This window comes from Macrotis lagotis, chromosome 3, assembly GCF_037893015.1.
Source record: "Macrotis lagotis isolate mMagLag1 chromosome 3, bilby.v1.9.chrom.fasta, whole genome shotgun sequence".
Classification (NCBI taxonomy): domain Eukaryota; kingdom Metazoa; phylum Chordata; class Mammalia; order Peramelemorphia; family Peramelidae; genus Macrotis; species Macrotis lagotis.
The window spans coordinates 129,263,400-129,288,842 of record NC_133660.1 but is presented as its reverse complement, the minus strand read 5'-3'; the positions used below and the strand labels follow the sequence as shown (position 1 = coordinate 129,288,842).

Sequence of the window (25,443 nt, the reverse complement as noted above, 5' to 3'; positions counted from 1 at the left end):
CATTAATCATTTTCCATTTTTGTCATATTAGACAATCTGATAGATATGAAGTGGTAACCTCAGAGTTGTTTTGATTTGCATTTCTCTACTCAATAGTGATTTGGAAGACTTTATATGCCTAGAGAAAGTTTCAATTTACCTTCTTTTCATATCCTTTGACCATTTATCAACTGAGGAATGACTTGTATTCCTATAAATTTGACTGAATTCTCCAAATATTTGAGAAATGAGATCTTTATCAGAGACATTAGCTATAAAGATTGTTTCCCAACTTTCTGCTTTCCTTCTAATCTTTGGTATTGTATCTATTTTATATATTGTAATGGCATCTCTTGTTTGGTCATGAATTCCTCCCCTTCCCCTAGATCTGAGAAGTCAATTATTGCTTGACCTAATTTGCTTATGTTGCTACCCTACATGTCTCTATCTTAAGCATTTTGACTATATCTCAGTATATAGTGTGAGATGTGGGACTAAATTTAGGCTGTGTCCTATTGTTTTCAAGTTTCCCAGCAGCTTTTATCAAATAGTATGTCTTACTCCCAAAGCTAGGGTCTTTTATGCTTAACAGATTCCTAAGGTCAATGACTATTCTTGTCTTGTGTACCTAATCTATTCCACTGAATTACTCCTCTATTTCTTAAACAGTACCAGATAGTTTTGGTGTTATATGCTTTATGATACAGTTTGAGATCTGGCATTGCTAGACCAACTCCTTTAACATTTTTTTCCCATCAATTCCCTTGATATCCTTGGCCTTTTTTTCTTTCAGATGAATTTTACTGCTATTTTTCTTATCAGTTTTTTGGAAGTCTGGCATAGCACTAATTTGAGATCACCTTACAAAGATAATGTCCAAATCAAATGCTGGGAAAACAATGAAATGTGGGGTATTGAGTATCCGTGAAATAGTCAAGTCAGGCAAAAGAAAAGATAAACATTAGTCAATACTTGGGGGAAACAACCTGTAAAGGCTCCTCTTTTTTTTTCTTTAGATTTTTCAAGGCAACAAGGCCACCCAGCTAGGTAATTATTAAGTGTCTGAGGCCAGATTTGAACTCAGGTACTCCTAACTCCAAGGCTGGTGCTCTATCCACTGTGCCACCTAGCCACCCCATGGCTTCTCTCTTCAAGATAAGACTCCAGAAGAAGCTGTGGGAACTAAAGACTAGTAAGTTCATAACTGATAAAAACCTTCAGCTGTGATCCCAAACAAGTCACTTACCTTCTCTAAGTCTCAGTTTTTCTATCTGTAAAATGGGGGATAATATAATATTACCTATCTCATAGGGCTGTTATAAGCATCAAATTGGAGAGAGGGGGATAGTTAGGTGGTAGAGTGAATAGAGAATCAGCCCTCGAGTCAGAAGGACCTAAGCTCAAATCCAGCCTCAGATATTTAATACTAATTTAGCTGTGTAACCTTGGGCAAGTCACTTAACCCCACTGCCTTGCAAAAACAAAAAACAAAAAAAAAGGAATCAAATGAGATAATACACATGAAGTGTTTTGCAAACCTTAAAAGGGCTGTAGATATTACTTATTATTGTACAGTTGTGATAGGTGGCTAATTTGACACCTATTTTATTCCAATCAGTTTGATATGAGTCCATAGGGTAGGGATGATAAATTCTTCTAATAGGCCCCAGAGCTGTGAACTGTAGATTGTAAGTCCACTTGCTTAATCACAGGAAGCTAATTACAAGACCTCCACCCTTGTATTTCCTTAGTATGATGACCAAACCCAGCATGGCAGACCTGACTCAGTTCCATAGAAAGCTCCTCAGCTATTTTTGTCCCTAGTCATCTCTCTATTGCCCAACATAGGGAGATAATCATGAGCACTTGGTCAATGAGTAACCATGGATGCTGAAAAGCCTGCCCATCTTCCAGTCCATAGATGTTTTGACATCTGCTTATCAGTGCAATCCTATGAGCCTGCTCGTGGGATTGGTAGTATGTTCCTGAAAGGTCAAAATAGGTCTGTTAAGATTTGCTCACTATCCTGTTTGTCAACCAATAGAAGTCTGTATTTTTGTTTTGCTTCACCTATATTGTCCAGGTACCAATCACTATAAAATCAAGACCCTGAAGAAAGGGTGTATCTCCAATCATGAGGAAAATCTGAGGTTCATTCATTAAAGAAGGCCATGCATCGTTTAATAAAGTACCACTGGGGGGGGGGGGATATAGTGGTGGTATATGCTAGGTGGCATAGTGAATAGAGGATTAGCTCTGGAGTCAGAAAAACCTAAATTCAAACCTGACTTCAGACACTTAATAATCACCTAGCTGTGTGACCTTGGGCACATCACTTAACCCCAGTGCCTTGCAAAAACCAATAAATAAAAACAAAGTGCCATTGGCTCAGAGCTCTGCCCAAGTTATTGCTGGGTTTTTTTTTTAATCATTTTCTTGGGCAGCTAGGTGGCGCAGTGGATAGAGTACTGTCCCTGGAATCAGGAGTACTCGAGTTCAAATTCGGCCTCAGATACTTAATAATTACCTAGCTGGGTGGCCTTGGGCAAGCCATTTAATTCCATTTGCCTTGCAAAAATAATAATAATTTTCTCAGTTGGCATCTCTAACTCTCCATCTTCAGTTATCTAGGCAAGAAGATCTGGGAAAGAGATATTGCTTCTCCTCAGTCAACTGTTCTTAGATTTCTATTCACAAGACAAAAACAGTAATTGGGTTTTTAAAATTACTGTGCATGGGGTATTATCACATTAAAAATATGAAGTGCACAAGACCATCTTTTCTCAAACACTGTTTTTCTTTGCCCAGTTTACCTTTTTTATAAGGGATTAAAAGCTAGAGGGATCAATAATCTCAGTTATTTGAAATCTCTGTCTCACAATGCCCATACTACCTGAAATATCAAATTAAACTGGCTATGAATATATTAGAGTTTTCCCCAATGTAAAGCAAATAAAAATGACAAAACCAGACCTTATTGAGTTGTAATTGGAAATAAAACAAATTCCACATGTTAACTATTGACCTGCACTGAGGGACACTCTATTATCTGTATTTCTATTAAATCTAATTTTTGTTCATACACAGCTTCTCTTTACTCTTCAACACCTCTTCCTTTTTTTCCCCTTCTTTTTTAAAACAAATCAAGGGCGGCTAGGTGGTGCAGTGGATAAAGCACTGGCCTTGGAGTCAGGAGTACCTGGGTTCAAATCTGGTCTCAGACACTTAATAATTACCTAGCTGTGTGGCCTTGGGCAAGCCACTTAACCCCATTTGCCTTGCAAAAACCTAAAAATAAATAATTATATATATATACACACGCACACACACACAAACAAATATCTCCACTGGGTATCACCATATCTGACCAAGGCTAGAAATCAAGCAGCCACTCACAGATCAGATTCCATTGTTGATTAAGCCAAAAGTTTTGACCTATTCAGTTTCTGTCCTCCAGTACAGGTTACACAGAGAAGTTTACTTTCATTTAGCATTTTTACTTACAATACTTAATTTGATCCTCATCTTGAAAAGTAGCAAATTAATATTATACCAGATCTACAGAAAAAGAAAACTAAACCTAGGAAAATTAAATGACCTTTTCAAATCATACAGAGTCAAATGATGGAAGAGGGACATGAATACAGGTTTATTAGTTTTTTCTAAGAACAATATTATTGCCACTAGAGCATGTTGCTTCTGTTATAGAATAGGCTTGACAAGGATATTTAGCACCAAGCAGGAAGATAATACTTGACTCATGGATTAGGCCTGGGAAAGAAGGAAGAATTATTAAATCTCAGGAAAATAATCATTCTTCTCTTAGATGAGTCCTAATTTATGTGTTCAGTTGTTTCAGTCTTGTCTTACTTCTTCATATCCCCATTTGGAGTATTCTTGCCAAAGATCCTGGAGTGATTTGCCATTTTCTTCTGAGATTATTTAACAGGATTAAGTGATTTTCTAGGGTCACACAGCTAGTAAGTGTTTGAGGCAAGACTTAACTCATGAAGATGAATCTTCCTGATTCCATGCCCAGTCATCAATCTAACCTCTGTGACACTTAACTGCCCACTACTCCTAATAAAGTTACACAATAACAAATACAGTAAATGTAATGTAAAAGAGTGGGACAGATAAGATATTAAAAACACCTTACAAATAGTAACTCATTTTATCCTTACAACAATTGTGGGAGTTTGGTATCACCCCAGACTTAAAGATGAGGAAACTGAGGCAGACAAGTTAGAATGACCTGCCAATTACACAGCTGGATTTGAGGGAACCCTAAAGGTCCTCTATTCTGACAAATTATCACACTGGCAGCAGTATGTCAATCATCTAAGACTCAGCTTTACCTTGCATTCTATGTAAAAATAAAAAAATGGCTTGAAGAAGTTTACTAAGAAATTTTGAACAAATAGCTAATCATATATTTGCATTCACAAAAATGCTTTTGACAAAATATCCAAGACCAAGTCGATGTCACCAGAAATTACATCAAGTTTAACTTCAGTAGTCTCTGACTTACTGATGAAAAAAGATGAAACAAAGAAATACTAAAAATGATAAATCACTCAGTAAAGGCTGCAAAAGTTTATCAACTTTCAGGTACCTGGAAAGTTGTCCAGAATTTTATATCAGAAGGCTACTATCTTTCAAAAGCTAAGAAACAGCAAATCCCTATACTATAAATAATTACCTCAAGACATCCATGACAATTCAACAATAACAATAACAAAAAATAGCAGGAGGCAGCTATATGACACAGTGGAGAAAGTGTCAGGCCTAGAGTTGGGAATACCTGAGTTCAAATCCAATCTCAGACACTTACTAGGTGTGTGATCCTGGATAAGTCACTTAACCCTATTTGCCAGTTTTCTCATCTATAAAATGAGCTGGAGAAGGAAATAGCAAACCATTCCAGTATCACCCCCAAGAAAACTCCAAATGGAGTCAAGAAGAATCAGACACAACTAAAACCAATGAGCAATATTATATATATATAAAAGAATAATTACAAAGCTGGGGACAGCCAGGTGGCACAGTGGATAGAGCACCAGCCCTGGAGTCAGGAGTACCTGAGTTCAAATTTGACCTCAGACACTTAATAATTACCTAGCTGTGTAGCCTTGGGCAAGTCACTTAACCCCACTGCCTTATTTAAAAAAAAAAGAACTTCACAAAGGGCAGCTAGGTGGAGCAGTGGATAGAGCACCTGCCCTGTAGTCAGGATAACCTGAGTTCAAAATGGACCACATACACTCACTAATTACCTACTGTGTGATCTTGGGCAAGTCACTTAACCCCATTGCCTTGTTAAAAAAAAAAGAACTTCAAAATTATATCACCCACTTTACATTGCTAGTTGGTGTCAGAAATGGATTTGAACTTGTCTTCCTGTTTTATCCACTATGCCATAGTCTTTTGTTGCTAAGACTTATTTTTGGGTTTTTACAAAACAATTAGAATCATAGTACTTCCTATTGTAAAGAGATAAAATACGAGTCACTATTTGAGTGACTGAGTGATCAGGAAAATGCAACTAATAAATTCAATCTTAAATTCAGCTGTTAAAATATAAGGTTTTCTACTTTATGTTAGTTTTATCTTTTTCATTCCTAACATTAACATGAAGAATTCTTAAGCTCAGAGGTTCTTAGAAGGATAACAGCAATTTTATTTCCAAAAATAGGTTCATATTTTCTTATCCTGTGAATTCTAAAAATTGTGTGATCTAATACACAGACCCAAAAGCTTCATGAAATCACAGAATGTGAATTAAAATAGATCTCAAAGTCTATTTAATACAACTCAAATCTGAATGAGAATCTCCTCTACAATACAGCATTTATTAGACACCTACTGCATGCCAGTGGGTATAGGGTGTGTTCAAGAAAGACTTGTACCTCTGTATGAGGGCTGCTGAATCCTCTTCAGGGCTGCTTTCCACTTAGCCATAGCATGTACAGTGGCCACACCCCCAGTAAACCATTTTGGCAGGCAGGTTAAATCAGGTTGAGGGTAACCAAGAGTTCTCAAATTCATTGGTGAGTAATGGGGGGGTATCTACCCCATGCATGGAAGTCTTCTACTAGTGGAATGGGCAGAAGAGAACAATTCCTTCCAATGACCATTAAGCTGGTTGAAGCAGGAGCTTGGTTAAACATCAAAGACACCATGATCACCTACTGCATCTAAAGCCATCACCAGTTGTCTCGACTCTATCTTGTTATGTTGAATCTTGATGACATTGGAAGAGAGAGTAAGACAGATGGCATCATGCAGCTCTTTCTCATTTAAATCCAATTTATACCCACAACAAAAGTCATCCTCAAGTCCTGTGGTAGCAGGCAAGTGATGAAGCAGCAGGTGTGGATACACTGGGAGCTGTAGTCACAACCCTGCACCATAGGGTCGTTTCCCCACTGAAAACAGCAGTGAAATGAAGTATTCCCCTGGGTGACTGAGCAGCCCATTTAAGGATTATACTGCTCACCTCCTAATGTGAGGAAGCGGCTAGAAAAGATGGTTTTAAAAACTGTCTGCTTACCCTTCCCTAGTCTGATTACCACTGCAGGTAGAGATCCCATAGTGCATTCAACACAAAAAAATACAAAAACTTCTTCAAAGAAGATTCCACTCATTATTGGTGCATGAAACATGCTCACACTCATAGACAACAAAAGATCCAATAGACCTGAAAGACAAATAGCTGTTGTTGCAAGAGAAGTCAGCATATTGAAATAGCAGCCCTGAATGAAACAAGACTGGCAAATGAAGACCAGTTTATTGAAGCTGGTGCTAGATACACGTTTTTCTGGAATGAAGGGGAATGACATGAAGCTGAGGTAGGTTTTGCAATCAAAACTAATCTAGGGGGGTGGCTAGGTGGCATAGTGGATAAAGCACCGGCCCTGGAGTCAGGAGGACCTGGGTTCAAATCCGGTCTCAGACACTTAATAATTACTTAGCTGTGCAGCCTTGGGCAAGCCACTTAACCCCATTTGCCTTGCAAAAACCAAAAACAAAAAAAATAAAATAAAAAAAACTAATCTAGGGGACAACTAGGTGGCACAGTGGATAGAGCACCAGCCCTGGAGTCAGGAGTACCTTAGTTCAAATCCAGCCTCAAAAACTTAATAATTACCTAGCTGTGTGGCCTTGGACAAGCCACTTAACCCCATTGCTTTGCAAAAAAAACCCTAATCTATTCAACATTCTTAAATGCCTATCAAAAGGAGTGAATGACAGGCTCATGACAATGAGATTGCCACTTCCAGGAAAATGCCATGCCACCCTCAAGGGTGCCTATGCTCCCAAGTCAAACACTGATGAAATTAAAGAAAAATTTTATAAAGACCTGGAGTCCCTTATCATCAATGTACCAAAAGAAGACAAGCTTATAATTGTGGGCGACTTTAATTCTAGAGTAAATTGAGATTATCAGACATGTCAGGAAGTTCTTGGAAACAGTAACAGCAATGGTCACTTACTACTGAAGACATACAACTCTCATGACCTCATTACAAACACTGTCTTCTCTTTACCTAACGGCAATAAAACTTCCTGAATGCCCCTAGCAGCAAACATTGGCATCTATAAGACTATGTGATTGTAAAGAGAAGAGAGACAGGATGTGAGAGTGACAAAGGCTGAGTGCTGAACTGGTCACAGACTCACCCTCTCTAAGCTAAATATTCATATTCAAGCAAAGCAGCAACCCCAAGGCAAAATGAATTCTAGAAGAATTATTGTCAAGAGATTAGAGTGCTGAGAGGGAAAAGTTTGTTGTTAACTTGGAGGGAAAACTGAACCAACACACAGTTGGCAACAGTGGAGCAGAAAAAGAGTGGGTAGTTTTCAGAGATTTGATATACAGCAACTGCATTTGCTCTCATCTGGGCCAGAACACTCATAATCACTAAGATTGGTTTGATGAAAATGATGGAGAAATACAGAAGCTGCTAAATGAAAAATGCTTCCACTTTCATTTAAATTGTCTTAGAGGGGCGGCTAGGTGGCACAGTGGATAAAGCACTGGCCCTGGAATCAGGAGTACCTGGGTTCAAATCCGGTCTCAGACACTTAGTAATTACCTAGCTGTGTGGCCTTGGGCAAGCCACTTAACCCCGTTTGCCTTGCAAAAACCTTAAAAAAAATAAATAAATTGTCTTAGGAAGATTCTGAAGATCATCAAGCAGGAGAAAAATAGGAGACATTGAGACTCTTTCTGGAGCTAAACTACCTAGCATTTCAATATTAATACAGAGAATGCAAATACAATGACTGGAAATACTGTTAGAATGCCAAACATACAGCTGCCCAAAAAACTATTTTATGGAGAACTCACACAGGCAAGTGCTCACAACTGGATCAGAAGAAGGGATATCAAGCCACCCTGAAGGTCTCATTGAAGAACTTTAGAATTGATTGTAAAACATGGGAAATTTGATAGCAGACTGAAGGAAATACTGGAATGAAGAAAGGTTTGAAGCAGAGATCAGACAAAAGGCTATTGCAATCATCCACACAATTTTCATCCAGGTTGTCTAACCTTTCCTTGAAGATCTCCAACTGCTCTCTCCCTAGCCAGCCCAAACCACTTTTGGGCAAATTTATATTTATGGTTTCATTTCTTACATCCACCCCTCACTGCCCTCTGAGATCAAGCAAAAGTGTATTTCCTCTCCACTAGGCAGACTACCAAATGCTCGAAGAGAGAGATCCTCTCCTTCATCAGGGTTTCTCTTCTTCAGGATAGACTTCAGCTGATCCTCATAATGACCCCGAGCTCACTAAGTTTTTGCTAATTTTTCCCAACATACTTCACTCTCCAAAATACTCTCTATGTCCCTTTTCAAGTTGGGAAAGCACAGTAATAGGCTAAAAGAAGTTACCAAAATTCAACAAACTAATAGTCAACTTGTTAAAAAGCATGATGCTATGATCGGAAGTATTCCTACAACTACTAGTACAAGTAGCTACCATTTCTACAGCATTAACTCAGGCAGTGAACTTTACAAAAATATAATCTCATTTTTTCTCACAAAAACCCTGTGTCATTATTATCATCCTCATTGTACCACTAAGGAAAATGAGGCAAACAAGAGTGGCTCACAGTTGCCCTGAGGCAGAATTTGAAATTAGATGTTTCTGGCTCCCAACATCATCATGCTTCTGCTTTCTGTACTATCTCCTCCCTAGTCCTCAACATTCTTTCACTCTATTCACTTCACTACCTCAGTGTCTCTGGTGATAACATCTTGATAGCAAAATGAAAATGAAAACATACCCTACTTTCAAGGATCCTACATTCTACAAGGTGGGAGAGGAGATGGGTACAATATTACATAAGTGAGCAAATATGAAGTAATTTCAAGAGGGAATGAGTGTTAGTAGCTGGAGAGAATCTGGAGAACTTAAGAAGTGCTTTGAAGGATTCAGGGAAGCCTGGAGAGATTTGCATGAACTGATGCTGAGTGAGATGAGCAGAACCAGAAAAACACTATACACCCAAACAGCAACATGGGGGCAATGATCAACTTTGATGGACTCACTCATTCCATCAGTGCAACAATCAGGGACAATTTGGGGCTGTCTGCAATGGAGACTACCATCTGTATCCAGAGAAAGAATTGCGGAGATTGAACAAAGACCAAGGACTATCACCTTAAATTTAGAAAGAAAAAAAAACCCTGATATCTTATTGTCTGATCTTGCTATCTCTTATACTTTATTTTTCTTCCTTAAGGATATGATTTCTCTCTCATCACATTCAAATTGCCTTCTGTGGGCGGGGAGGGAAGTAAGATTAGGGGGAAAAAACTGTAAAACTCAAAATAAATAAAATCTTTAATAAAAAAAAAAAAGAAGTGCTTTGAAGGTTTGACGGAAGCTCAGAAATTTACCAAGAAGAAGGGAAGGCGTACTCTAGACATCTTCAGTGAAAGCAAACTCCTACTAAACATATTGAGTTTTTCACAAACCATATCTAAAGCAAATAAAAAAATCATTTACACTTCAAGGCAGTGTTTTGCATGACTTCACATTGTAAAATTTATAACAAAGTACCTGCATTTTCAAGTAGGGGAGCAGAGATCAAAAGGGTGGAAATCAAAATTTGGGAAATTGGGAAATCAAAAATTAAAAAGAATGTTAAAAATTGGTTTCACATGTAATTGAGAAAAAAGTAAAATATGAACATTTTTTAAATTGTAAAGTATTTTTATTGATTCTTCTATTTTGAAAAAAATTTACTAGAAGAAAAAACTTCAACCCCTTTTTGCAGTGTTTGAAAGTCACTTTCTCTAGTTAGGGAGCTGTAAATATATTTGTCATCAAAAGCAGATTTGTCCTTAAAAAGAGGATTGTGAAATGCACAAAATATTTTAAACTAACAATGAGTTATCATCCACTAAATGACTTTACCTACTTGTTGAATAAATGCCTGTTTAATCTGATCCAGATTAAACTAAATTCTCCAGAAGGGTCACCATTTACACCGTGGCAACAATGTGTTGAAGGAAAACATACTCCTTTATGAAAGACCACTCACTAAGAAACAGCTTCTTTAGTTCTGGTGCACACCGTTGCAATTCTAAGGATGCAGGCCAGGTCACCAAGCCAACAAGTCAATCCCTACATATCATCATTGTCCATTCTGCCAGCATTCTTTTGATGTTACCCACTGCTTAGGCAATAGGGACAGATTCAGCATACAGAGTAGAAGGCATGCTTGAGGGCTAAAACTAATTCAGATTAAGGGTCTATCTGACCTGATAGTCTATTTTGAACAGTGGCATGCACTTTATAGTCCATGTGAAAGTTATTTCTTATATACAACCTTTTTCAAATATCTAATTTCATATTTAATGAACAAAATCATCTCCATGGTAACCAGAAACCATAAATAATCCTGTTATGGGATTATCACCCCTGAATTTATTTAAATAATCTTTGAATCGATTTATCTTCTCTGCTTATACCATCCTTGAGGGTGACAAAATCCAGTTTCAGGACACAAAAGAATTGTGTGTAAAGTGATCATACAAGAGATATGTTGGAAAGAACCTTGGATTTGGAGTGAGAGGATCTAGGTTGAATCTAGACACTGCAAATTATGTATGACCTTTGGAAAGTTAATGAATTTCTCCAGGCCTCAGTTGCTTTATCTAAAAAATGAAAGGACTGAACTGACTGACCAAAGTCCCTTCCAGCTTTAAATCTATGATCAGAGTATTATTCCAAGATGGTCTAGCCTTTGAGATCTAGGCCTCTCTACTTCCATCTTTCTGAACAAAGGAATGACCTTTTTTTTATTTTATTATTTTTTGAGGGGAAAGAGGAGTTTGGAAGCCAATGTGTTTAAGTGAGTTGCCCAAGGTAACACAGCTAGGTAATTATTAAATGTCTGAGGCCAATTTTGAACTCAAGTTCTCCTGACTCTAGGGTCAGTGCTCTATCTATTGGGCCACCTAGCTGCCCCCAAGAATGACCTTTTAAAACAACCCTTAAGGGAAATGGTTCCCACATATTTAGCTGTTGCTATATGTTGCTCTTTTTTTTAAAAACTTTCTCTAGCTTTCTGTTACTTGAAGATCAGTGGACCAAGAATGAAATATTCCCAGTGCGGAAGCACTTCTGCCAAATTCTGATTTGTGACCATTCCTATTTCCAGTATGTTGTCTGACTCACACTTCCTACCAACCTTTGCTGGTTGGGTTCTCATCTCTGATGATTTCAAAGAACTAAAAATGAAAGGATTCTAATATCAGCTCTAGTGACTCACTGGACAACCTTAGGGGTTGTTGTCCTTCCCTTCTCTGGATCTCAGATCCCTTAACAAGCTAGAGAAGTGAACTAAAGTCCTTTTTGGCCTTAAAATTCTAGGAAACTGCATCTAGGTAATCCTACTGATAGTGAACTTTTTTAAACAGTTCAATCAATATCTCTGTCATCTGCTGCCTCCTTAACTTTCCCACCATCAGTAACCATGGCTATTGAGTGGGTATTATTACCTAACATAGAGAAGTTTACAATCTCCGGGTGTCTCCTGCCCTCCAAACCAATCAATAATATAAATTAATATCCAAAATGTACTGCTATGATCAAGCCATTTCGTAACTTAAAATCTTCAGTGGTTCAACGTTATCAACTAAAAATAAAAAATCTAGACTTTAACATGACACTCAGGTCCTCCAACATTTCAGCTTTAACTCATCCTAACCCTTATGTGGAGTAACTAGCTGATGAATCAGAGTCTGGGATAGACACTTATAAGTGACCCTAGACAAGTCATTTAATCCTGTTTGCCTCAGTTTCCTAATCTGTAAAATGAACTAAAGACAATAGCAAACTACTCCTGTAACAACCAAATAAGAACATGAAGAATCAGAGTAAACTGAACAACAAAGTCCTTACATGTCAAACTAGACTATTATTGCTTCCCTACACAATAATGATTCTCCTATCTGTACTACTTTCTTCTTATTTTCATGTCTCTAACTCTTCAACAATCTTCAACTAAAATCAAATCCACCTTAAGTCATTCCTCATTGGGGACACTAATGGAAGGTTGGTGGAGTTGTAAAGTGATCCAACTATTCTGGAAAGCGTTTTAGAACTTTGCCCAAAAGACTATACAAAATTGTGCATACATATCCTTGGGCTGTATCCCAAGGAGATCAAAAAAAGGGAAAAGGACCCACATGTACAAAAATATTTATATCACAACTTTTTCTGTGATGGTAACAAATTGGAAATTGAGAGGATGCCCATTAGTTGAGGAATAGTTAAACAATCAAGGTAATAGAATGTTGTTATTCTATAAGAAAAGATAATCAGGGAGATTTCAGAAAAACTGTAAAAAACTCCTATGAACTGATGATCAGTGAAGTAAGAAGAACCAAGAGAACATTGTACAAATAATAACATTATGTGATGATCACCTATGACAGACTTAACTCTTCTCATCAATACAGTGATCCAAGACAATTCTAAAAGACTTGTAATGGAAAATGGCATCAAAATCCAGAGATAGAGCTATGGAGTCTGCTTCGCAGACCAAAGCAGACAATTTTCACTTTTTTGTTTCTTTTTTTCTTTCTTGTGATTTTTTCCCCTTTAATTCTGATTCTTCTTTCACAACATGACAAATATAGAAATTTATTTGACATGATTGTATATATATATATATATATATATATATATATATATATATATATATATATATATATATATATATATATAAAACATATCAGATTACCTTATTTGGGAGAGGGGAAAAATAAGGGAGGAACAGAGGTAGAGGAAATTTTGGAACTCAAAATTTTAGAAAAAAATGACTGTTGAATTCTAAAAGATTTGTGATGGAAAATACATCCACATCCAGAAAAAGAACTGTGAAGTCTACATACAGACCAAAGCATATTATTTTCACATTTTAAAATTTATTCTATATTTTTTCCTTTTCTTGATTTTTTTTCCCTTTGGTTCTCATTTTTCTTTCATAATATGACTAATATGAAAATAAATATATAACATCAGATTGCTCACTGTTCAAGGGGGGGGAGAGAAGAGAAAAATGCAACTCAAAATTTTACAAAAAAAGAATGTTTAAAGCTATCTTTAGGGTGGCTAAGTGGCACAGTGGATAGAACACGGCCCTTGGAGTCAGGAGTACCTGAATTCAAATATGACCTCAAGACACTTAATAATTACCTACCTGTGTGGCCTTGGGCAAGCCATTTAATCCCATTTGCCTTGCAAAAAACCTTAAAAAAAACAACTATCTTTATATATAGCTGTAAAAAATAAAATATTACTACAAGTGAAAAAGAAAAAAAGATAGTTTCATCTGCTTATTAGAAGTTTAAAAAAATGACTTATCAAAAGAAATCCAAATATAAGGAATATTTTAAGTGTTGATTTAATGAAGATTAGTGAAATTTATGGTGAAATCTTTCTTATAAGAATAAGTTATATTCTGAACATCATCAACATCAGCATCATAGCTAGCATCTCTATAGATATTTAAGGTTTTCAAAGCACTTGACAACAAAGCATTTGTTATTTCCTTTGATCCTCAAAAAAACTCTGGAAGGTAGGTAGGTACTATTATCATCATTTTAAAGATAAGGAAATTGAGACAAACAACAATTAAGAGACTTGCCCAGTGACTTAATGAGAACTCCATATAGATGTATGTATACACTCAGACACATGTTTATTTATCTTTATCCATTTTAGCATTGAACACGGAGTCAGGAAGATCTGAGTTTATATCCTGCCTCAGATGGTCAGGTTTTTTTGGGGGGTTTTTTGTTTTTTGCAAGGCAAATGGGGTTAAGTGGCTTGCCTAAACTGCTTGAGGGGAATGGCTTTTAATTTTTGCTTTTGTATTCTCTGATACCTAGCAAAGTGTGTGGTGAATAACAGTGTTCAAGAATACCGGTTGAGCTGAAATGAACTGAATATTTGTTTTTTTGTTTTTTGTTTTGTTTTTTAGGCTTTTGCAAGGCAAATGGGGTTAAGTGGCTTGCCCAAGGCCACACAGCTAGGTAATTATTAAGTGTCTGAGACCGGATTTGAACCCAGGTACTCTTGGCTCCAAGGCCAGTGCTTTAGCCATTACACCACCTAGCTGCCCCTAGATGATCAGTTTTTTTAATGCCTTTGGAAAAAGTTTATACATCACACATCTATATTTGTGTCTATGTGTTGTGAGGTACCATGCATGAGGTACCATGAGATCCCATGCAAAGACTACTAAGCTTGGAAACAGACACCCAAGTTGTGAATCCTGACTGACACTTCTTTTTTCTTTGAGACTCTGGATGCATTGTTAACCTTTGGGTCTCAGTTTCTTTATTTGTAAAATGAAGGCTCTGAACTAGATAACCTCTAAGGTCCTTCCTGATTCTAAATTTATCATTTATAATTAATATCCATTTTACACACTCCCAGGCAAAAACCCTGCTTTTTTCATAGAGTATGTGCTACAACAGTGTGGCAACAGAACACTGTTCTCATTAAGCCTAGGATTCTAGGAAAAAAAAACTTTCTCCAAAGGTATTAAAAAAAAGTCAGAAAAAAGGGGAGGGAGAAGGATTTTTTCTATCCACAAGTGAGCTTGTATTCTTTAAGACAAATAAATGAATTGCCCCCCAAAAAATAACAAAAGTTTCCATTTCATAAGGTTCCAGAGCATCAGCACAAATGAATATAAAGTATTTTGCAAACTATAAGCCCTAAGTGTGAACCATTAATTAAACCCTGGCTGACTTGATTCACTGACACCCTACTGGGTAGGGGATTCCAAGTATCAAAGGATAGGGAACAAAAGTTACAATGAGTCACCCTTGGCACCCACTTGGCAAAAGAAAACCAGGGTAATTGTTTCTTCCTGATAAAAACTGCTGACGTGAACCAGGTACAGCTACATGTCCTCTCTGGTAAAGTAACATGGTTGCCCTTTAGCTAAATTAATGATTAAGTACACAATTAAAGCCAAGATAGTTTCTTTTAAATCAAATACTTGATTTTTATTTCTGTCAATACCAATTGGGTGCCAAAATGGGGACTATGGTGATTTCACAAATAATTACCCCAACTCGATCTAAATACAAAGCTCCTTATCCAAGGATAGAGCTGGCCTAGGGACAAAACAGGCTTGCTCATAACTCCCTATGATCCTGAAATTTACTATGTACAATAGAAACCACAAACTTGGGGACCCAGAAACTTTGCCTCACTCTTCAGTGTGGTGCTAATCATATGTTCTTTAGGATGATATTCTGGCTACATCAGCACAGAGGGAGGGTTGTCTTTCAACTCAGAAACACCCAAGAATATAGTCTAGCCACATCATCCAGTATGACTGAAGAATAATCACTGAACTCCAGACAGGAGAGATGGAATAAGGCTTAAAAGGCCATCAAGTCATGGGATCCATGACCTTGTTTTGTAAATATTCTTATACTCATATTTCAATATAATTGATTTTCTTTGTAATTCTATGTATTTACTCCTATAATTTAAAAACACTATTCTAAAAGGGGATTCAAAGACTTCAGTGCTTCCCAAATTTACTCAAAAAGGTAAAGAACCCTGATCTGTTCCAATTCCTTCATTTTATAGTGGGAGGGGGTGGCTAGGTGGCACAGTGGATAGAGCACCAGCCCTGGAGTCAGGAATACCTGAGTTCAAATCCAGTCTCAGACATTTAATAATTGCCTAGCTGTGTGGCCCTGGGCAAGCCACTTAACCCCACTGCCTCGCAAAAAAACTAAAAAAAATTCATAAAAATTAAAAAATTTTTTTAAATTAAACATTTTACAGTAGGGGAAACTGAGTTGCAGAAAGGTAAAAGAATGTCCCAAAAGTATCATATGGTGAGGGGCAGAGCTGGCATTTGGGTGTCTGATTCTCATGACAACCCTATACCACATTGCCTACAAATGTCAGCAGAAATATAATGATTGGAACATGTGGCAATAATACTTCAAGAAAATACTCTTTAATAGAAATAGAAAAATTGATGACAACACTAAGGCTATAGGGATGTTACAGTGGGGGTAGGGCAGGGGTGAGGGAGTGGGAATGTTTTCAGTATCAAATGAATCTTAGGAACTGTCTTACAAGCTCAGTGATTTAAGTCTGAAGATTGGGAAACAGTTAAAAAACTGTTATATGAACATAATGGACTGTTATTGTGCGATAAATGAAAAGTATGAAAGATTCAAAGAAATGTGGAAAGATTTAAGAGGAGGGGGGGCTAGGTGGCAAAGTGGATAGAACACCAAACTGGCTGTGGAGTCAGGAGTGCCTGAATTCAAATCCGGTCTCAGACACTCAATAATTACCTAGCTGTGTGGCCTTGGGCAAGCCACTTAATCCCATTTTCTTTGCAAAAAAAAAAAAAACCCTACAAAAACAAACAAAAAAACGATTTAAAAGGAAAGGGTCAAGACATAAAAAGCAGAACAATGTAAATATTGACTATAATGATATTTTATAAAAAAAAATAAGAGTAGACCTGTGATTTCATCAGAACCTTTGGTCTTCTCTGAAAGCTACACAGATTGTTTGATCAGGTCTCATAGTTTATATCAGAAAGAAGAACTAGAACCCAGGGCTGCCTAGCTTTGAGGATAGCTTTCTATGTCCACACTACTCAAATAGCAACAAAATCTGGAATATACTTTGAAGGGAAAAAATACAGAAGCAAACAACCAAAATGAAACAGGATGGGGAGGACAGCTGAATTTGGAGCCAAAGGGACCTGAATTCAAATTCTAGATGAACCACTTACTACTCATGTGACCCTGGGCAAGTCATTTAAACTCTCTGGAAGCTCAGTTTCTTAAACTGTAAAATGTTAAAAGAAAAAAAATGACAGAGAGGTCATAATGGAAAATGAGACATAAATTTTTGGACATGGCCAATGTCCAAATTTGTTTTACTTGATTATCCATATTTATTCTAGAAGTTTAATATTCCTATTTTTTTTCAGTATGAGTAATGGGGAGAGGCTATAAAAACTTGTTAATTGAAAAAATTAAATTAATTTTAGAAAAACTATTGCTTTTAAGGTCCCTTCCAGTTCTACACTTCCAATCTCATGAAAAGGAATAAGTGGCTCTAAATCTCTGCTTTTGTCCCTTACAAGAATGTAAGAAGGACAGCCACCCCTTAGCTGTCCTTCTTACATTCTTATAACTATCAGTCTTTTCATTCCATTTTCATCTCTTATTATTAAATATTCTTTAAGGGCCTCCACTCTATGACCCCAACTAAACTAAACCACTGGTAAATCATATTCACAAATATAACATAAGGGGGTACAATTAAACAGCAGTTTGTAAAAGTTGTGGGGTGGCTGTACATGAACAACTTAGATTATTTATTCCCTTGGGGAAGGAGGAGGGAAGGAAGGAAGAGAGGTAGAAAAATGTGGAACTCAAAAGCTTACAGAAAGATAAATGTTGAAAACTATCTTTGCATGCAATTAGAAAAAAAAATAAAATAACATTCTAATCCCCCAGCAAAAAAAGAAGCAAGTGTGAGAATCACAGTAGACTGCAGGCTCAATACAAATCAAAAGAGTACAATAGTGTACAAAAAAAAGGAAAAACATCAAACTATGCAATCCTCAACTGAACTGGAAAGACTTAGAGTCAATAGTTCTGCCATACCCAATCCTACTAAGTCCACATCCAGGGAATTATATTAAGTTCCCATCTCAGAAAGAACATTAGACACTAGAGAAAATCCAGAAGGGGATCATACCAAAAGAAGTTTACCTGAAGAGCCTGGGGAAACAGTCTCAAAGTACTTGAAGGTCAGAGGGATTTCCATGAACTGATCCTGAGTGAGATAAGCAGAACCAGAAAAACACTGTACACCTTAACAGCAACATGAGGGCAATGATCAACCTTGATGGACTCACTCATTCCATCAGTGTAATAATCAGGGACAATTTGGGGCTCTCTGCAATGGAGAATACCATCTGTATCCAGAGAAAGAACTGTGGAGTTTGAACAAAGACCAAAGACTATTACATTTAATTTAGAAGAAAAAAACTGGTTATCTTATTGTCTGATCTTGCTATCTCTTATACTTTATGTTCCTTCCTTAAGGATATGATTTCTCTCTCATCACATTCAATTTGGATCAATGTTATGCCATGGAAACAATTCAAAGACTGGCAGATTGCCTTGGGGGGGGGTAAGATATAGGGGGAAAAACTGGAAAACTCAAAATAAATAAAATCTTTTTGAATTGTTTTTTTATTTTTAGTTTTTGCAAGGTAAATGGGGTTAAGTGGCTTGCCCAAGGCCACACAGCTAGGCAATTAAGTGTCTGAGGTCAGATTTGAATTCAGGTGCTCCTAACTCTGGGGCTGGTGCTCTATCCACTGCACCACCTAGCCACCCCTCACATCTAGTTTTAAATGTCTAACTGAATGGTAGTGATATGATACTGTAGTTACAGGAGAGGGATTAGGGTAAAATATACATACATCTTGGAACCAGCTGCAGAACTGATAACCAGATTTACAGAAGTTTGAGATGACCAAGTGAGAGAGTATGGAGAAAAAAGAGAAGAGAGACTGGAGGGCCCTATGATGTAGATGACAATCTAATAGAAGAGCCTGAGTAGGAATAATCAGATAGGTAGAGGGTAAACCAAAAGTGAGCAGTGTAGTGAAAACCCAGGAAAGAAAGCATATGCAGGAGAAAATTGTATCAAATACTTTAGAGAAGTCAAGAAGAATAAGTAGCCTTATGTCTAAAGGTATCCAGGTACCAGGATAATTCTCTACCCACTAAGGCAATGCAGGTACTACTAAAAAAAGAGAAATTTACATTAAAAATTAGACATCTGGGGGCAACTAGGTGGCACAGTGGATAGAGCACCAGTTCAAATCCAGCCTCAGAACTTAATAATTACCTAGCTGTGTGGCCTTGGCCAAGCCACTTAACCCCATTGCCTTGCAAAAAAAAAAATTAGACATCTGGAATACAAATACAATCTTTTCTGTTCTCTGTATATTGAAATGTTCATGTTTAAGTTCATAATAGAAAGGAAAATTTTAAGTTAAAATTCAAAGATCTGAAGGCAAAGAATACCTAGTGACTTGAGTCTAAATTCAGTGCTCATGCACACATATGGTTATGGGATATCGCTTCACCTCAGGTCATTCCAGGTCTGTAAGTAGGAGCTAAAAAATGTTTGCCTCACCTCACACTCCATAGCAGAAGCCTGTTCAAGATTCTTTTACGGAGTCAAATGTCAATCCCTATTATAAAATACAATAGTGGGGAAATTGTAAAATTTCATTCCCCTTAATATTTTGGTATTTCAATGGTTCCCTGGTCCTCGTATACTTAATATGACTCAAACATTTATTAAAATTACCTACTATGTACAAATCATAGTCAAGCCTGATAGAACTTCTGCTCTGCTGGAACAGCCTTTGAGAACCAACCCATCTACACTACACTATACTACAATTATCTACACTACAATTAGGCAAGAGCAAAGGAGTTTACGGAAAGAGCCTTAAGTATAGTGGGAGCAAAAAAGATGATATCTACTTTACAGGGGCTAGCCTGCCTAAAAACAGAGAGTCTCAACATCAATAGCCAGGTAGATCAGCAAGTAGTAAACTCTTTGGTCATGGGCAATCCCTTGAAACCAGCAATATGCAAGCAAGTGCTGGGCTCTGTGAAGGGAAAATTAAGTGCTTTAAAAATGAAGATAAATTAAAGTTCATAGGCTGATACATTATAAATTTAAAGCTGGAAAGGACCTTGAAGGCCACTGAATGAGGAAATTAAGGCAAAAAGAGCTTACTGACTTGCCAAGGGCTATACAGCTTATAAGTATCTTTGTGAGTTGAAGACCAGTGTCCTACCCACTGACACACTGTCTATAGAGGGGCTAGAAGAAACTGGGGCATGGAAATCATTAGAGAATTCACTGCTCCAGGTGCTAAAATATTAGTATGCAACATGGTACTATTTAGTCTTTCAGGCAGACCTTCAGATCATTCTGAGAAAGGACCATAGCCCCATCTACTACCAGAACCGATGAAGATGTTAGACTGGAGAAGTAACAATCTGGTCATCATACCTAAAGGTCTGAGTCCTATAAGAGTGATTTTAACATACAAGGACACATCCTGCACTGTTCAGAATACAACAAAAATCCAGAGTTTGACTGATAGAAAGGCAGAAATATGGAACAGGTAGGTGAACCTTGCACTCTTCAGAAAGCTTTTTTTTTTGCTCAACTTTATTTCATGCCCAACATCTCCTATGTGAGTTTATTTGACAAAGCCCCTAAAATGGAATTGTGTGACACAGGATGCTTATTTAATAAATACAACAAATAATACAAGAAATCTCCAACCCAAAGTCAGATAAAGCAGATCCCAGACAGTCTGAGATCACAAATTTTTGAATCAGCTAAAACAACGGCTTATCCTTAGCCTGGTTACTCCAGTAGGCTTTTGTCCACAGTCCTTAAAAAACTAGGAAAAATAGCATACCTTCCTATTAGGGATTAAAGAGCATTATTAGCCTCTCCCTAGATTGGGGGCTTTCTATTCACTATAGCTTAGCAAAATAGAGTTGAGAGTCTAGCTAGAAGTCTTAAAGAGCTAAATCCTAGGGGCAGCTAGGTGGTGCAGTGGTTAGACATTGGTCCTGGAGTCAGAAAGATCTGAGTTCAAATGTGACCTCAGTCACTTAATAATTGCCCAGCAGTGTGACCTTGGGCAAGTCACTTAATCCCATTGCCTTAAATAAATGAAATCTTTAAAAAAAATTCACTAAGAGTTAAAGCCCAGACAGATTAGTAAACATGAAAACAACAGAGTAGTACAATGCCAATACTAGAAACTATTAATAGTACAGCATCATCATAGAGTTACCATGGACAGACATGGTGAAATGCTCTGTATGTGTATGCCCTCCATATATCTGTTCTGGTCACTTACATTTTCCTCATGTTCCCCCCCTCCATGATGTAGTAACCTGTGGGAGAGCATGCCTCCTGTGTGCAAGGAGGACTCTTTTCTTATCTCTTTAGAGGCAATGTAAACTAATTTAAACACTTTTGGTTTTAAACTGAAGTATCCTCATGATATCCTGGTAGAGCAAGATAGCATGGGAAGGAAACTACAGGTGTAAAGTGTGACAGAGGGCAGGTAGACTGTCTCTTTTTAAATAGAAATAAGTAGAACCTTACTTTTTTTTTCAAATAAAGTACTTTTTTTACAAGTTAAAAAAAAACCAAAGTATCCTCTGGACAACTAGTAAAAATGAACATATCAGAAGAGTTTGATCTGGAAAATACTTTGAATCTGGTATAGCTTTTCTGTGAAAGAGAATGTTGAAGTGCTATTAGTTAAGAAAAGCTACGGGCAACCAAAGTAAAACATGGGAAATGTGCCCATGTCCTTCAATTTGGAACTTCAAGCAAAAGAGAAAATTAAGAGAGAATAAGAGAATTTAGGCAATTTAGGCAAGAGAATAAACAGACTGAGGCTGTTTGCTCCCAGGGTTGGAGCAATATAATTACCATTGGGTCAGAAGAGAAGAGACATTCAGCAGAAAATGTATCTGAGTGTCAAGAAGAGTTTTTAAAAAAAAGTTTTGAAGTTACTATAAAAATAAGCTATTATAACCTCATCATATTATGTAGTTCATTCCACAGCATAGTTCAGATCTTGGACTTGGGTGACACTGGATAAATCACTTCATGTTTAAGTTTTCTCTAATGTAAAATGATCGGAATGGACTCAAGAGAGCTCTTTAGATCCCCCTTTTTGTCTTCAATCTGTGAATCCATTTAAGATTCAGTTTAGTACTAGAAGACATTTTAACTTTAGGATTACTTTGAAATTGCATTATTTTGTGTTTTACATAATTTCACCAGTATAAACTATATAGGATTGTTTAACAACTCAGGGAGGGAAGAATGAATAGATTTTGAAACTTAATACTTTGGGAGAAAATTATATATATATATATTTTGTTTGTTTGTTTTTAGGTTTTGGAAAGGCAGATGGGATTAAGTGGCTTGCCCAAGGCCACACAGATAGGCAATTATTAAGTGTCTGAGGCCGGATTTGAACTCAGGTACTCCTGACTCCAGGGCCAGTGCTCTATCCACTGCGCCACCTGGCTGCCCCGGGAGAAAATTATATTAAAAAGAATTGTACTTTTTTGAAGATCAAACTGAAATTTTTCTAAATATGAACATATATTGTCAGTGGCTAGTTCTGTACCTGAAAGCTGATTCCACATAAGTGTATACATAATACCCAGAAAAAGAAAATGTTTTTATTTTATTAAGTTTGTTTTTTCTGATCTCTTGGGTTTCATTCATTACATCTAAACATAAAGATGTATATAAAGATATAAGATAAAAATATATAAAGATAATATATAATAAAGATTAAGAGATATTATGTGATTTAAAGGTAGAAGGAACTTAAGACATTTTTAGTCTACTCCCCTCATTTTATGCATTAGAAATCTGAGGTATGGAGATGATTTACCCAGTCAGAGTTATCTAAAGGGATTCATAGGAAATAGACCTCGAAGTTTGGCAGAAGTGCCCAGAGCAAATAGTTCCTCATTTATCACCAGAACAAATAGTTCCCCATTCTCTAGAATCTCATAAAAGATTACAAATTCTGTAAATTGACCAAACTTACAAATCAGGCAAACTTCAAATACAAAGTTATAAAGGGTTTCTCATAGTCATAAGTCATTTTCCAAACATTTCACCATCCCTTGAAAAACTGTAGATACTATCATCAGCCTTCAAGTCACTCACTACCAAACCCAACTCAGATCAATTAATGGGGGGGGGGGGGGAGACTTTTAACTTTCTGCTTCTGAAAAAAGCATTAAACGATTTGAATTTATTTACATGATCACTCATTCTGGAAGGGGGGGTGCGGTATGACTAATAAATGTCAAAGCTCCTGGAGGAGAGGGAAATTGGCTACAATGAGATGGCTATAATAATGGCATTAATTTAGAATTCCTTGGGTCTTTTTGAGTCAAGGCTCACAGGGAATTCGGAGGTCATTTGAACAGATAAGTAAACTGAGGCCAAAGGAAGTTGTGACAGCCAAAATCAAACAGATTGTAAGCATCAGTTGGCATTTGAGCCTAGGCATCATCCTTCAAGAAAGAAAAATAGAGAAGGAAGATAAGAGGATAAAGAAAATAAAACTGATATTCTGCTCCATGCTGGCTTCAAGGGTAGCAATAAAAAAAAAAATTCTTTCCAATGACAACCAAAAGTTCTCTCAAACCTCTGGGAACGAGTTTTAGAAGTTAAGACATAACTTAAAAAGGGATTTTTCTACGAAAATAAAAGTCCAGGGAGCGGGTAGCCAGGCGGCACAGTGAAAAAAGCATAGACCCTGGAGTCAGGAGAAACTGAGTACAAATCCGGCCTCAGACACTTGTCACTTAACTGCGTTGCCTCGCAAAAACCAAAAAGAAAAAGAAGAAAAAAAAGAAAAGTACAGACACTTCTTCTCAGACCCCCCCCCCAAAAAAACCCCCAAGGGAATGGTTGCAGCAGTCCTGGACCAGACTGTGTGGGGTATGAGAAAAGGGGTGCAAAGAGAAAAGATGGTGGTGGAGTGGTGCGCAGAGATCGGGAGGCTCAGGAGGCTCAGAAGAGAAGGGAGAAAGGCGCGGGGGAGGAGGACACAGGAAAACAGGCGCCTGGGGCACCCCCTATCCTTCACTCCTGACAGCCCAGGAGACATCCCTGAGGAAAAACTCGATCACAGGGGTTGGGCAGGACTTCACTCAGAATTTAATTTCTTGGGAGGGACGGGGGAAGAGTTGGAAGTAAACTGGTGGGGGGGACCCATTCCCAGGATACGGTGTAAGTTAAAGGGGTATCAAAGGGAACGGGCAATAGATGCGGGGTGGAGCGCTGGGGGAGCAGACACCCACAGAGATCCTTACCTATCCGACGCTCCCATTCAGCTCGGAGCCAAGAAAGGGAGAGGAAGGCGCTCAGCGTCAGCAGGGCGAACACACTCCAGTGCCTGAACCTCATTTCATAGCCCCGGCCCCCCAGGACCCCTTGAGGGCCACCCTGGGGCCGCCCCTAACCTGGAGCGGCTGTTGCGTCGTCTTCCTGGAACCCCTGTGCTGGGCGCTGTCCAGCCCCGGCTCCCGCTGCCCCTCTCCGGCCCCCGCTGTCCAGCCCCGGCTCCCGCTGCCCCGCTCCGGCCCCCGCTGTCCAGCCCCGGCTCCCGCTGCCCCTCTCCGGCCCCCGCTGTCCAGCCCCGGCTCCCGCTGCCCCTCTCCGGCCCCCCGCTGCCCCGCTCCGGCCCCCGCTGCCCAGCCCCGGGCCCCCGCTGTCCAGCCCCGGCCCCCGCTGCCCCGCTCCGGCCCCAGCTGCCCAGCCCCGGGCCCCCGCTGTCCAGCCCCGGCCCCCGCTGCCCCTCTCCGGCCCCGGGCACCTGCCCAGCTAGGCGGAATGGCAGTCGCGCCGCGCGCCGCCACCACCGGACTTGGGGAGCTTTGGGCACAGGCGCAGGGACAACTGGCGGAACCTGCGGAGTGCGCGGGGCGTGTGCTCTCTGGCGAGCGCGCCACGCCTCCCGGGCCGCTGTCCCCATGTGCGAAGTGTCTGCGGGCCGGCCAGGGCGCGCCGGGGAGTGGAGCCGGCGAGCGCGCTCATCTGCCCTGCGGTCTCCCAGCCCTAACTGCCCTCTGCCGCCCCCCCCCCCCCCAACTCCCTCCCGCCTTCTCCTTCGGCTTGCTGAGTCGTTCTTCAGTCGGGTGGACTCTTCGGGACCCTATATGAGTTTTCTTGGCAAAGATACTGCAGTGGTTTGCCACTTCCAAATGAGGAAACTGAGGCTAGCGGGGGTAAGTGACTTGCCCACGGTCACTCAGCTAGTATCTG

General features: G+C 38.6%; 1 protein-coding gene across 3 annotated transcripts in view; it reads right to left on the bottom strand.

Annotated features, from left to right (window-relative positions):
- MGAT4D (MGAT4 family member D) overlaps positions 1-24,690 on the bottom strand; it is a 152,250-nt gene extending 127,560 nt beyond the window's left edge. For all 3 annotated transcript variants that reach the window (XR_012477010.1, XM_074229263.1, XM_074229264.1), the window contains exon 1: positions 24,492-24,690. Coding sequence is in view for 2 of the 3 variants with exons in the window: in XM_074229263.1 (XP_074085364.1) it covers positions 24,492-24,585 (94 nt within the window). In the remaining variant the exon portion in view is untranslated. The remainder of the gene's footprint in view (positions 1-24,491) is intronic.
- Between the last annotated feature and the right edge of the window lie 753 nt (positions 24,691-25,443).